Source organism: Pelmatolapia mariae, linkage group LG9, assembly GCF_036321145.2.
Source record: "Pelmatolapia mariae isolate MD_Pm_ZW linkage group LG9, Pm_UMD_F_2, whole genome shotgun sequence".
Lineage (NCBI taxonomy): Eukaryota > Metazoa > Chordata > Actinopteri > Cichliformes > Cichlidae > Pelmatolapia > Pelmatolapia mariae.
Genome location: NC_086235.1, coordinates 17,198,541 through 17,214,141, shown reverse-complemented (window position 1 = coordinate 17,214,141; position 15,601 = coordinate 17,198,541). Strand labels below are relative to the sequence as shown.

The 15,601-nt window shown below is 38.0% G+C and overlaps 1 protein-coding gene across 3 annotated transcripts in view; it reads right to left on the bottom strand.

Annotated features, from left to right (window-relative positions):
• Positions 1 to 15,601, bottom strand: part of esyt2b (extended synaptotagmin-like protein 2b) — a 39,162-nt gene that overhangs the window by 9,894 nt on the left and 13,667 nt on the right. The window contains exons 7-14 of one of the 3 annotated variants that reach the window (XM_063483476.1): positions 13,402 to 13,457; positions 8,722 to 8,842; positions 7,140 to 7,316; positions 6,850 to 6,932; positions 6,422 to 6,470; positions 5,325 to 5,414; positions 5,131 to 5,226; positions 3,550 to 3,651 (exon numbers count right to left, since the gene is read on the bottom strand). In XM_063483476.1, coding sequence (XP_063339546.1) covers positions 3,550 to 3,651; positions 5,131 to 5,226; positions 5,325 to 5,414; positions 6,422 to 6,470; positions 6,850 to 6,932; positions 7,140 to 7,316; positions 8,722 to 8,842; positions 13,402 to 13,457 — 774 coding nt within the window. Of the gene's footprint in view, positions 1 to 2,842; positions 2,906 to 3,549; positions 3,652 to 5,130; positions 5,227 to 5,324; positions 5,415 to 6,421; positions 6,471 to 6,849; positions 6,933 to 7,139; positions 7,317 to 8,721; positions 8,843 to 13,401; positions 13,458 to 15,601 lie in introns of all 3 variants that reach the window. The other 2 variants (XM_063483477.1, XM_063483478.1) reach the window with 2 other exon arrangements.

Here is a 15,601-nt window from a genome sequence, read left to right as displayed (position 1 = left end):
TATCTGTTTTTAACTTGTTTAAACTACATGTCCAAAAGAATTGGGACACACCTAATCTTTGTATTCAGGTGTTTTTAGTCCCCAGAGCCACAGGTGTATAAAATCAAGCATGCAGTCTATCTTTACAAGCGTTTGTGAAAGAACGAGTCGTTCTACAGAGCTCGCTTAGTTCAAGGGTGGTGCTGTAACAACATGCCACCACTGCAACAAATCAGTTCATGACATTTATTTTTCCTTCCTCAGATCAACTCTGTAGGGGTATTGTGCAAAGTGGAAGTGTTTAGGAATCACAGCAAGTCAGCCATAAAGTAAATGAGCATGTAAAGTTACAGAGCGGGGTCTCTGACTGCTGAGGAGGATAGTGTGTAATAGCTGCAAATGCTCTGCTGGCTCTAAAAGAGTCCAAATCCTCCTCTGGCATTAATATCTGTATGCTGGGAGCTTCATTTCATGGGTTTCTATGATCAAGCAGCTCCTCGAGGTGTAAAGTGTAGGCACCCTAGTACTTTTATCTGTATAGTAGAGATTCTGTGTTGTATGTATAAAGTGTACTGTGAACAAAATAAATTCTTTCTGTGAAGGTAGAAACCCTGCTGTTCCTCTATATCCATTTTCTTTTGTTTTTCCTTCATCACGCATGAGTTTAAATGTATGATTAGAGAAAATCTCTTCTCCTCTGCTGGATTACAGTTTGCATCTTTTCAGTTGTAACTGACTGATTCTGTTTCCTTTTTTGACGTTATTGGAGGAGGAAACAGTTTTCTGTGACTGATGCGGTGTCAGACAGTGGAAGATGCAGCAATGGTAATTAAATGTCTGACATGCATTGTTTGATTTTGTATGAAGTATCTTTGTTTTGCTGTTTATTATTGCTCTGTTATTAATAAATGAGAATCAGAATTTTGTGTGTATCATTTTCAGACTGTGACACGATGCTCATAGTGATTCTATCATGCCCTAACAGAAACAGTAAGAGATTTTACATTCTGTCTATTATAAAAACTTTAACAACCTACAATGATACATATTAACCTATAACCAAGTCATATATATGTTTCTACATTTTTTTCAAATTAAATAATAACTAAGAATAAAATAAAATCTTTTTTTTAATAACATGAAACATATGAGCCAATCAGCACGGGGTTTGTGCATTAGGGAGTCCCATTGCACTCATGCTATACTTCATGCACACGTGAGGACATAGAGGTCTTCATCTCATAGATTTTATAATCACAGTGTGCAGATAAAACTATACCCACTATTTTTTAGGACCTGTCCGCACAGACTCTACACTGCAAGAGCACCAACTGTGCATATGTTCTCTGAGCAGTCAAGAAAGTAGTATAATAAAAACAGCTACGTATCCCCGGTGTCCTCAGCTGTCCACAGTCACAAGGGAGCATAATCGGGGCCTCAGACTCTCACTGAAGTGCAAATGTAAATAAGTCAGGTGTGAAATGTGTCCTAGAACAGTTGCCCCTTTTCTTGTTTGTCTTAAACACACATGTGAAAATAGTGCAGACATTTTTGGCACTTGCTGCTCTTTCTTCCTGTTTTCTGTATGCATTACAAACATGTGGAGACATGTGCCCATTAAGATTTAACACATGACCTACTACACAGAGGCAGCATGGTGTATTAGCTCTATTTTTCCAGCTACCTTGCTGTCAATCTTGCTGTCCGGACTGGCTGGTGAAGCTATGTGTGTGTGGCAGTTTTCAAAAAAAATTCCCACAGCTTCCAGTGCTTTAAACTCTAAGTCACTATATTGGTAATGCACCCACAAAAACAATTTCACTTGAATAGATTTTTTATCTCAGCATGGACAGGCTGAAGGAAACAAAACGTAAAATGGTGTCAGACTCACAGTGGTTTTAAATTCATTAATAAGAAAATAAGATGCAGCAGCTCAGTCTACCATCCAGCTAGCAGCCGGCCCTGCTGTCACTGTGACACAGACTGAATGACTGAGTGCAACAACAAAACATTTGTACTCCTGCTGCCCTCCAGCACAATGCTTCAGTGAGTTTCACTGGCTCATATCAAACAAAGGGAGTGTCACAGTCAGTGTGGTACAATAGGAGGCTTTAAACTTCCTAGAAGTAGGAAGGTAAATAAAAGGAAACGACTCGTGCTAACTAGAATTATGCAACACTGATTTTTGGAATGGTGCAACCTGAAACTTATCATTTGTAACACACTAGATCATCTGTTCTGATCACTGGTAAACAAGATAATGAAAGCCGGTTTCTACTTCTACCAGTCTCCTTACAGCTGCATTCACATAACATTTACTTAGACTAATCTGTGTCACTACCTAGTGTCTACTTTATCTGTGTATTTGTCTGGCAAATATGAGCTACAGCAGAAGAAATGTGGAAATGCTGGCCCAACAAGCATCAAGTCCTTATCCTGAATTCCTGAGGTTTAACATGGTCGGGTTCTTCAACACAAAGGCACAAAAGGTGTTCTCAGAACTGGATTGTTCTATAGATGTGCCATTGTTAACTGTCTTTTTAAACAAAATTAAAAACACAAATAATATCAAGTGAATCATCATTTCCCTTTAGAAAAACCTGAAACCAATATTATACTTCTGCATGCAAAAGTAGGGAAAATATGACAACAATTCAGGACGGCACAACAAAGGCTCAGACAGTCAGTGCGATCATCCATCTTCATGCACATTTTTTCAAAACCCACAGGTCACTTTACACGTTCACTTTGCACGTCTGATAGCCATCACGATCACATGACTCTGGATGGTGCACTTGAGGACCGGCACAGGTGAGACACAGGGTGTACGTTCTGTACATGCAGTCCATTTTTCCCACATTACCTTCAGGGCCTTAAAGACTGAGACTTGCTTCAACCCGTCATAGGTGAAATCTGACAGGTTGCTCTTTAAGCCACAAGGAGATTTGGGGGAGAAAATCACACCCACAGTTAGTAGGACGGGAATGACTCGGCATGGTTAAGAGACATGAGGGGTGGAAAAAGCCCACAAAAAACATGTTGAAATTTGTGCTGAAATATGAATAGCATGGATAACTGTTAAATAAATCAGATGCAGCAGAGATTGGGCTGATATTGTAGCAGGGCATAGAGCTAACAATGAAAACACATGTCAAAATAATGAGGATGTTCCCTATAGGGAAGACTTAAGGTGGCGGATGTATTTTTTTTAACAAGCTACAGACTTTCTGTATCTTTACAGCTATACACTAATGTGAAACATCATTATGAGCTCTGCCAGCGAGCTCTTTGTACTCCTGACATTTTATACTTGGGCCTTGAACTAAGCAACTGATTAAGAAGAATATGCTGCAGGCTAACTAGCAGGCACAGTATAGCTGAGTCCTTCAAGTGAAGTGTCTGCCTCATGTTAATGGTTACTTTTCAGTAAACGTTCCAACACAACCATGCAGCTAATGCATGCTTTAAGATTCATGTTTGCACCGGCTCCTGTTATTGTTCAACCCAACCCAACATTGCATACCGCTAATGCTAGCACTATAAAGATGGAAAAGTACCAGGGGAACTCACACATATTGTTTTATACTCTGAGGTATTGCTCTCACAAAAGACTAGGCCAGAAGCTCTCCTCTCACTTAAGTTTCCACAGCCTAAGCTGCCTGAGAAGACGCTCTTGGGTGAAGAGGAAAGAAAATTAAGAGGAAACGGTGAAGTTATGAGAACTGAAAGAGCTAAAGTATTTATATAATAAAGGTAAAAAAACAAACAAACTAATATCAGACAAGAGGTCAATTTGACCAATTTGGGTATTATAAAACATTTTCTAATCTCATTACATAAACTTCATAAATGCATTTAGTCAGCAATTTGAAGGTTCAAGTTTATCCTCTAACAAAAGCAAAAAAATATTGCCCAATATAGCCCTAACACAGAATCCTTGAGCTTTACCGACACTTTATTAGGTATACCTTGTGAGTACCAAGTTAGACCCCATTTTGGCTTCAGGAAAGCGTTAATTGATGGAAACAGTCCTCTGATTTTTGGTAAATACTGACATGATATTATCGCACAGTCGCTGAAGACTGGCTGACTGAACACCTATCATGGAAATCTTCTGTTCCACTACACAAAAAAAGGTGCTCTATTGGACTGATATCTGGTGACTGTGGAGACCATTTGAGTATAGTTAACTCATTGTCATTTTCAAGGAACCAGTTTGAGATGATCTGAGCTTTGTGACATGGTGTGTTATCATCTAGGAAGCAGCCATCTGAAGATGGGTACGCTATGGTCATAAAGAGATGGACATAGTCAGCAACAATACTCAGGTAGGCTCTGGAGTTTAAATGATGCTCACTTGGTACTAAGGAACCCAAAGTGTGTCAAGAAAATCTTGGTTTCCTTTTTTTAGGTCACAGGAGTGGCACTCAGTGCTGCTGTAGCCCTTCACGGTTTGATGTGTTGTGCATTCAGAGATGCTGTTCTGAACACCTTGGTTGTAACAAGTGGTTATTTGAGTTATTATTACCTTCCTACCAGTTTTAAGCAGTCTGGTCATTCTCATCTGACCTTTGGCATCAACTAGGGATTTTCACCCAGAGAACTGCAGCTCACTGGATATTTTCTCTTTTTCAGACCATTCTCTGTAAACCCAGGAGACGGCTGTGTGGGAAAATCCCAGTAAATCAGCACATTCTGAAATACTCAGACAAGCCTGCCTAGCATCTTTCTTCCCCATTCTGATGCCCAGTTTGAATTTCACAAGGTCAACTTGACCATGTGTAGATGCCTATATACACTGACCTGCTGCCATGTGATTGGCTGATATAAATAAGTTAAACAAGTGTACCCAATAAAGTGTCTGGTAAGTATATAATGTCCTGAAAAAAAAAATTGAAAATGCTTTTTGTAGTAGACAAATGCAATCACTTCAGTCACAAATAAAAAAAAAACTACAATAAAAGTATGTGAATCTTTACTACACAGACCACTAATAATTATTCAAACAAGAGCTACACTGGCTTTTCTTACTAAAGCAGTTCACTCTCGTGTGTATGTTTTGGGTAGAGAACAAGAAGCCTGTGTAAGCCTAAAGCTATATTTTTGCACAAGCTACAGCGTCAAACTAAAGTGAGTATTGCATCATCTTACTGGCAGGTTCTTTGCCGAGTCCAGATAGACCACCAGAAGCGCTGATGACAGTCCGTCGTTGGCAAGGCTTCTGTCTGCGCGCACGCTTTGCAGAACCTAAACAAGAAGGACAAGTTAGACAGGTTTTACAGCTGCAAATACAGAGAACACGTCCTTGTGTTAAAGCTATAAAGCATTATTGTTACATGCAGTACCTGGTCCAATTTCTCAGAAGTGGAGAGCAGCGATAGCCACTCCAGTTTCAGGTGGAGTTTCCCAGTAGTTGCTTCTTCAAGATCAAACCACTGCAACAATGCGGCCAAACAAGTACGTCAATATTTCCATTCAGTCGATGACAGGAACAAACCAGGCTTAAAAATCATTTGTAAAGTTTTTAGGAGCTGTGCTAAAACAGAACAATTTGGTGGTTTAGTTTACTGTGAAGATTTAGATGATCAGATCAGTGCCTATCTCAAATCTGCATGGACTCTCAAACACCTTAAATCCAAAGGTAACAAACTCATAATTACCTAATCATTTCTATCATTACTATATATCAGTCAACATATCCAGTGTTATTATAGTTAGCTAAAAATAAACTAAAAAGTAAAACTAGAAGTGAAACTAAAACATTTAAGTATTAGAATAAAAATAAAAACAAGACTCTTAATAAAAAAAGTAACTGAAACACTTTTGTGAACTTGGAAAAGCAGCTAACGGAAGATAAAAATATAGTGGAAGTTTTAATATTTGTTACTTTAGTAAAACTTTATCAGAAATTGCCTGATTAGGCTTTGATGGACGTTTTTACTCAGACTCCAGATGTCTACAAGACTGTGAGTCAACTGCTTTCAAAAAGTTCTGCCTCTGACATATGGCTACCATACCATAGTAATTAAAAAACTAAAAACTAAAACTAACACTCAACTTAATAAAAGCTGAAGTAAAACTAAGCATTTTGAAACAATGGGAAATACAAAATAAACTCAAACAAGCAAAGCTGCTGTGCTCACCAACTGAAACTAAGCAGGCGTATTCTCCAATAATCCCAGTTTTTACAGGGATTATGTGTACCAAAGTAACTTCCTTTAAGGCTGGCAGAGGTGAGTCGACATATAAAGTGTTAACGAGTGAACTTTAGAGCTGCTGGTGGGTGTCATTCATGGCTAAAGTCAGGTTAGCTGTTTACCTGTCACATCTTACTCCTTACAAGAAAGCAATATGACTGAGTCCGATGGTTAGTTTAAGATGTATAATGTATACACTTTCAAGTAATTAAACTGATAATATTATTGTGAACAAAGCAGCTTACCATATCAACTTTCTGTTCTTTGTGCAGCTCTGTCATATCAATCATGAGGCTGTAAATAAGGACAAATAATTACGGAAATTGGGACAGCAAACAGTAAACAGCAAAATCGCACCAATTAATCTAAACACAGGGGGTCCAGATATCGACTGACTGTTTTGTGTTAATAGCACTGGGTGTAGCATTACAGCCTTGGGGTAAAAATCAATGAAATTTGCCCTTGGGCCGGTAACTGGGGATAACACTTCTACACTTCCGTTATGAGTGATGTCCACTAGCAAACATAGCTTTATTTATCTTAATTTTGTTGACTATATCTCCCGCAATACATCAAAGATTGCTCTTACCAGTTATCAGCGCTGGTACACCTGTTTTAAATGAAATAAGTGCAATAACATCTCAGCGAGTTAGGAAATGGCAAAGAGACTCACCTCCCCAGGAAGTCATCTTGGTCTGGATCCTCATCAAATAGCTCAATTTCAAGATGCTGACCTGAGTGCTCATACACCAGTGCCTGATGAACACAAGAACAAACTGAAGCTCATTCAAACTGGCACAGGAGGTCAATAAATAGATTACCTATCATGCAAACCCGCAGGAGGTATAAGTAAGACAAGTGGAAAACAATGGCATATAACAATAGGAAACAGACTAGCTTTTTCAGTGGCAACGAACGTCCGTAAAAGCTCTTCCTGCTCTAAAAGACATCCCCAACTCTCACCTCGTACACTTCGTTCCACTTGGGATTAAGGCTTTCCTTAATTGTCTTGCTCTGAAACAGCTGGTTGCCGATCTGCAGGATACCATAGGGGTCAGACTTGCCTTTGATCAACCCTCCCAGAAATGTATCCTTCCCTTCTAGATTTTGAGCCTCCAGGAAGTGAATCCTTAGGACTCCCTGTGGAGCCATGCAGACACATGTGTTAAGGTCTGAAAAAGCTTACAGAGTTGATAAGACGTGAAGATTTCTGTAACGGGAGGAGATTAGTAGTACAAGAGGAAACATGACTTATTACCATAATAAAGTAATAACAAAAATACTAATTCATTTCACAATTCATAATTTAGCAGACTTTATTTAAATGTGTGGTTTGTAAAAAATGCACCACAATAAAACATAACAGCTACTTTAATATTTAAGAAAAATAAATTCAAATTTATGTAAATTTAATAAGCTAACCTTTACTTACATACACATACATATACCTAGAATGTATTAGCACATGTGTGCATATATGTATGTGTATATATATATATCCCATGTTTACCTGGATAAATAGAGGACTAATCTAGACTTTCTACTGCAGAATAGGGCTTTTATTTTGTTTAATTTTTCCATTGTCAAATGCTTTTCTTTCTTTAATATTTAATAAAAACATTTGCCTGAAAGAAAGCAGTAAGAATTGCCACTGATATATAAAATCAGACCTGCATTTATTTTCTTATTTTCTTACCTAAGTATTGTGCGGCACATTATCTACTTTTAATTTTCCCACTGAGTTTTTAATGGGTTAACATATTAAATGTCTTTATTTTAGAATACAAGGCCTTATTAACCTAACAGTGATGGTGGATATAACAAGGCTACATTGTTATCATGGAAATCATTTCACCACATATGCTTCCTTGCCAGAGGAAAGGTTAAGTCTCTCTATACCAGAGTGCAAGGTCTTGTCTAGTAAATAAAGATGACCATTAAAGCCAAGGAGGTAGAAGGACCTGTTGCTCAAGACCAAAAAAGTATAAGAATTCTGGCTCCTTGGGAGTAAAATATATATAAATAAGGGGTGATTCAGAGTTTAGCACAGTACTGTATGTCATAATATGTAAAATACAGTACTGTATGTTGGCGGAACAGCCCGCCTTCTGATATCAGAATGACAAGTTCATTGTTATCTTTTCAATGTCTCCTTTATCCAAAGGCTTTAACGAATATTTGGTGTGTGGTAAAATTTTAGCTGTTTATCTGTGGCTTCTATTAAGATTCCAGCTTTTCTTTTTATTCCTGTTTTGAACTCTTGAAACCTTTTTAAATATAATAAGGATGTGGCCTGCAGTGAAACTTTTTTTTCATCTTGTTGCCATGGATACAAGTTCCAGGAACACAACCTTTGCTGCATTTTTTATTGTTATGGTTCTTTAGTTTTATTCTGCTTTAGCACTGAGAATTAACTACAAAACCCTGGGAGATACTTTATTTTACTACTGAAGAGCTTTAACATACTAACCATGAGCTCCTCGTGTGAAACACTTAGAAGAGCAGTTCATGCTTATTGGATGTATTTTAACAACTGCATTTGTACCTTTGGCATTGGAAAGCGCAGCTTGGCCAGCTCCACCGTCCCGACCAGTGGGATAGTGATTCGGTTGGGTAATACCAAATAACTGTAGATAATGTCTTGAATCAGACTGTCAGAGAAGCCACTGTAAATACAAGGGGGGAGGTGGGGGGGATGAGAGAGGGGACAAAAAAAAAAATAAACAGAATGAAGCAATGAATTATTTAAAAGACAATAAGGGTGCCCTTGGGTTATAAATGTTCTCTTTTAATCTAAGCTTAGTTCAGTATGTTTCTGTTTAACATGTGCAACGACAGCAGGAAAATTGGAGTGAGTTCAAACATGCTGCTGCTGTTAGCCAACAAACGTCTGAATGTCTGTCTGATCCACTAATGATTCAATGGTGAATGACAACAATGACAGTGAGGTCACAGGATGACATTTCCATCAGACGTTTCCTTTATTCATTTCCTTACTGTGGCACAGCTGGAAAATTGCAATCATGGCTAGAAAAAAAAAATCAAATTACAATAAAAACTCATCATGCTGGGTTATTGCTCAGCATGTCCCTCGAAGAATGATTATTATTATTATGGGCCAGATGTCCATATATATTATAATGTGACCATTGTAATCAGGGGCATTTGTAAATTGTCTAAGACATCACCTGGAAGTGGATGTTTTGTGAGGACACCTATAAACACAATCTTTAAAATAGTCTGCAAAGAAAGAAAAGTATAAAAACGTAAGCTGATGAAAAGTAGGTGATTTTTTTTTTAAACTAGACATTTGCTAACACATACACCTGATGTACCTGTGCTCTGTGCTTTCTAGGTGATTATGTACAGCAGCTGGGTAACAGCCTCTATGTAATTGGTCTTATAAATTTAGGAAACTTGCATCATTGGTGTCTTACTGAATTAGGCCCAAGATATTTTCAGGTCTTCAATGAAATGTTATTGTGTGATAGAATTTTGGTTTTAACAGTAAAACTCTACTTGCTACAATGATCACTGCATGGAGAAACTACAGTAAACTCCATATTTAGTCAAAGTTTAACCTTTTGTTTTGTCATATAGAAATAACAACACAGACATGTGTAATCTTTAACAATTAACAGTGTGCGTAATTTCAGAAGAACAGAAACATAAAGTCCAAAAACTGCAGTGACAAGCTATCAAACCATAGCTAGCTTACCACAGCATTAGCTGTTTCCTGTTTATTGTAACTTAAAATTTAGCTGTACTGCTCTCATTAAAGTTTAATCAAAGTAGGTTCTACCACTTAAAGTCAATCTTGAAACAATCAAGAAAATAATGTAAAGTTATCACTGGGGATAAATGGTAAATTCTAGCTGGTGAAAGCTTTAGCTAAGGCTAATTCACCCACTTTTCTCTTGTGTAATTAAAATCTTTAACTTATTGCTTAAACAGCCTAGGTGTCATACCACATAAATAAGGCATTAAAATAAAAGAAAAATGGTTTTCTTAACGCACTGAAAAACCACATTTGTATTTAATGCATTTTTAGGCTCTTTATTTTGCTTCTTCTAAAGTCTTTGATGATTATTAATAATTGCTCTATATTAGCTAGGTTAACTCCTTTCCTTGATTTTCAAAGGCGCCACACAATTTAATTTCCATGATTATTAGACTCACAACCACTCTACAACACTCTAACTCATAACTCCTGTGACAGCAAACCTAACCCTAACAAGCATCACCAAACACAGGCTAAAGGCCAAATGATCCATCAGGCTGAAAACATCGGTCAGCACAAAGGCCAAAATCCATAGCAAACACTGGGCTCAATTACTTTTTTGTACCAACCATAGGCTGCACATTGATTAAGCAAAAGATTCAAATACCAAGAAGTAAATTAAACTACTTTCTAAATATCGCACAACTCAGGTTTCAGAAAATTATACTGTTTGCCATTTCAGAGTAAAAAGAGCGCCCAAGTTTGCTGGATTGTCATGTAATTAACAATGCGAAGGTTATGAACCAGTCACATTAAAGGACAGTAAAAGCTCATTTATAAATATCTGTAATTCATTATAACCTTGCAGGAATACATGTAATGTGTCAGGAATCTCAGGCTGTCCTGCAAAACCAATAAAAACCTTCAAAGGAAAAAAAACTCTGGTGTGATACTAAAACTGCACAGACACCAGATGAAAAAACAAAACATAATTTTAGCTGTGTTTGTCTGGAGAAACATTCATTTGATCAATCCTCAGCTTCTCTTTAGGTGAAAAGCACGCATTGACATTAGGATTCAGTGGCAGGGTGCTGATCAGAGCTGGAGCTTTTCTCCATCTAAGAGCTGAGGGTGTAAAAGGATTCCTGCTGCATCAGCACTATCTCTGCTGCTCCCTCGGCGCAAACACTGGAACACCCCCATGTCCCTGCCTTTGTGTTTATCTATTCACTTTAGGACTCTCAACACTCAAGACTGCACACTCAACACTTATAATGCACACATAATGCACACTGATAATGTGTTTTACCTTCCACTGACTCACATTGACAGCAAATAACCATCACTGTGATGTACAGCAATGCTTCGGCCATGTTAACTTTGTTCTGGCTGATTGCAGAAGCAAATGACCATTAAACAGATTGCCATTAAATTCTACACAAGCATTTGTGATCCCTAAGAGATGAATCCTAACAACTGTAGCGATTTCCTGCCTTTTGCTCTTGCACAATTAGCCGGCAAAGGATTTCACCGATCCAGTAAATTATTGCCACATCTTCTAAAGAGATTAGCACTTTACACTCTACAAATATTCATGATCCCCAGAGTAAGACTTTAATGACTTTAATGATCAGTGACTTTCCCTCCACAATGAGGTTGAAATTTGGAGTAACATGTGCCAGCAGCTACTGGATAGATTGACACAGTAATTGTCACAGACATTAACTGCAAATCACAGTTTATACTGTGACCGCAAAACAACTGACTGTATATTAATGGCTGGATACTGTGGTTGATTACAACCCACAGTGAAGTCTCAAACTGTCTCGAGTTGTCTTGGTGTTTTTTGAAAATTGTCGATCTGACTGAGAAACCTTTAATTACAATTACATCACGAGAGCATAAAATTGAATATTTCCTTTCAAAGATATGAAATGAGTTCAGGATCAAAAAATAGGTCATAAAACCAAAATAAACAAGGACAATATTATCCACCTTTGAAAAAAGAAGCCATCATGGAAATGCCTTACACCTACATTCTATCTAAACGCCACCAGACGGCACTACTTGTGGTTACAAAAAGACTTCCAGTCTTATAGAAATCTATGGGTATCACTTTGGGAATCACTGCACTAGCAACCTGTAAACTCTCAGTTATGCCTGCTGTTAATGATATCCCAGGTTATCCTTTTTTTCCCCTCTAACTGGGAGCATAATTTATGAGGCTAGCACTGTGTTGTATTAAATTATACTTGAGGGTACAGATGAAGGGAGCAAAGCTAATCACATTTCCATTAGCCTCAGCTTTGTTTTGTGCTAATACCCAACATTAAGAAGTTGATTATGGTTACTACTGACTCCACTAAACAACAACATGTTATCACAGCTACTAGTATGATTAATGACAGTCTTAATATTATTAACAAGGTTTAAAAGAGGCCCACTGGGCAAGTCTTCAAGTGGACAGCTGATGCTGCGTGCACTGTAGCTGTGATTTGGACCACACAGACCCAGCTAACCCCTCACCCACATCAACACCCAGACTAACACGCCCACGTCTAGGCACACAAGCTCCATGGATCCATTTCACCCCCACAGAGAACTCAACATAAGAGAGTCCACTGAGCTCTGCCTGTGTCAACATGTCTGTCAACGTCAGGGGAGCATTCAACAAGCAGCTGTAATCCCAGAAAACTACATTCAATATTCATGCCTCTGTCAGCTTCTTTTTCAGCTGTAAAAAAAAAAAAGTACCACTCAAGATGGCAGCGTGTAATTGCGTCGGGCTGTTAGCAGCTCTTAATCAGCTCTCATTTATTTTCTGCTCAGCCCACACAACAACCCGAGGGAAAAAGACACTTAATGCAAACAAAACAAAACGGGTGAGGATAAGGAGACAAACACCACTGATCCGGCCTGTTTTATCCCAGTACGAGCATTAAACTGTTGTCTTAATCCTGTTTTTCGTGATGTGTGTGCAAACAGACATGCTGAAAGGAGTACTGGATCTTTTCACTTAATCTCATTGTTTGCTTCCAAATGTTTGAAAAAGATATGTTCATCTAAATCAGCTCAGTCTAGCAAAACTCTGCGATAAACTACAGCAGTAACGAGGACAGGAACACCCGAGGCTTTGGGCACGTAAGGAAACCTCATTAGTGGAAAATACTTTCTCTACAGCTGGTGAGATTTAGCTTTCCAGAAACTGGACAATAAGACAATATTGTCTTTAAATATAACAGTGGAGACAAATACTACTGTATGCATAATACTTTTGGTTTCATCAATGCTGAAGATATTAATAAATTAAATGCGACTGAAACTCTGAAAATTAAGCTTTTTTTTTTACATAAAATGTGTTTAAATGAGAAAAACAAAACCCTGAAATTATACAGCAAACATCTAGGCACGTGTCAACTTTACTTAAACTAGAAGTCCTCAAATCCTTTAAAATCTAATCTTTGTTTCTTGAGGGAAAAGAAAAGCAAGTTTGAATTGACTTACTTGAGCCCAGGAATATCCAGTATATTGGAGAGGCCGGTCCAGTTTATGTCCACAAGCTGAAAAGGAAGTAAAAATGAGAGCGTGACCATGGGTTAGACGGTAAGAATAGAAAGCGTGAATGACTTTAAATGGAGTCAGAACACTTTATGTTATTGTTTCCTGGCCCTCTATTACATTTACGTCTTGCCTTATGGCCAACAATCCTAACTCGATAACACCTGCAGAGACAGCAGCAAACTTACATGCAGTGAATCAAAAGTCGTGAGGATAGATTGACACTGTTTTGCTTCACCCGTGACATTATGCTGCACTGGTTATTTAGGAGGCATCACACTGCTACGTAAAGTATAAAACAAACATTTCCTGTCATATATTAAAGCTAATTGTTTTTACCTTTTAGTTTTCAATTTGGGGCCCACTGACCTGTAAGTGTTTAAATGCATGCACTGTGTGCACAATTAGCTATAGTTTATGAGTCACAACGGGAGCACAGAAAGCAGTGATCCTTGAATGGGAATGAATACAAAAGCACCTGCTTCTTGAAAGATTTATTAAAGCAGCAGCATCTGTCTGGGGTCTTGTTAGTTTACAGAATAATGAGGCTGGAAACACTGCACCTTCTAGTTTTGTGCACTTCTTTAGAAAATCTAGCAGCAGGTCAAATCTTGATGAGGTGCCGCGGTCAAAGTAAATCAAAGAGACCTGAGACGCAGGCATATCCTGCTCCGCTCAGTGGGCTTTGATCGGCTCTTGCCTCCAAGCTCAGGGACTTGTGTTTTTCTAATGAGCCTTTCCCACCCTACTTTTTTGTCCAACCTGCTCACACTGCAGCAGATGCACTGAGCTCTGCAGGGACGAGGAAAGCACTGCAGGGCTGTAAATGATGTAGGGGATGGTGTCGAAGGACACACCCATCCCTGCATATTGTATTCAAAGAGTCATCAAGAGACTGTTGATGTATATATGAATAACAAATCTGCTGATAAGGGCACTGTCTTTAATCTAAGTGAATCGATTAAATGATAAAATAATATCTGCTTTGAAAAGCTTCTCAAGTGGGAGTATTTCCTGTTTTCCTCCCCTTCGTACGTTATCATTTTAATGCCTTTGGGGTGTAAGACTATTGAAAAATGAGAAAACTGCACAGAATAAGCCAGTTTTCTTGAGCTGCTCTTACATTCGCACTGCAACCCTGAACTTTTCTAACACTACCCAGCAGAGCCGTATGCGAAAACACGAGCATTGTGTATTGGACAAAAAAATAGATTTTAACCATGTGAGACAATGTAAGACAAGAGCAGGTAACCTCAACAGGTGTCATGTGTTCTGCATGCTCAAGCATCATCCAGCTATGGAAGAGGATTAGGGCCACCGAAAAAAAAAGTGGGTACGTCTTTTTTTCTTCTTTTCCAGAATTCTGAGATTAGTCTCAGAATTCTGAGATTAATTCTGAAATTAAAATTCTGAGATTAATCTCCCAATTCTGAGATTAGGTCAGGTCTGAGAAAAAAGTCAGAATTCTGAGACTGAAGTCAGAATTCTGAGAAAAAAGTCATAAATCTTAGGAAAGAGTCAGGATTTTGACTTTTTTCTCAGAATTCTGAGATTAAAGTCATAAATCTTAGGAAAGAGTCAGGATTTTGACTTTAATCTCAGAATTCTGAGAAAAAAGTCAGAATTCTGCTAAAAAAAAAAAAAAGTCAGAATTCTGAGAAAAAATAATTCTGAGAAAAAAAAGTCAGAATTCTGACTTGAATTTCAGAATTCTGAGAAAAAAGTCAGAAATCTTAGAAAAAAATTTGAATTCTGACTTTAATCCCAGAATTCTGAGAAAAAATAATTCTGGAAAAAAAAGACAGAATTCTGACTTGAATTTCAGAATATTGAGAAAAAAGTCAGAATTCTGGAAAAGAAGAAAAAAAAGAAGTGCCCATTTTTTTTTTCCAGTGGCCCTAATCCTCTTCCATATCCAACTGCATCTCCTTGCTGAAACCAAATATATATTTTGCAAAGTCAATCTAAAGCAAACCCTCTCCTGATATATGCTACATGTGATAAAAGAGCAACTGCAGACAATGTCAAGACTCGATTTTACAGCTTTTTTTTTTTTTTTTTTTATCAAAGTTCGATGGATGGGCTGGATTTGGTTGCCCGCCCCCTTTTCTCTATTTACAGGTGAAGCTGCTGCTCGGGTTTGGCA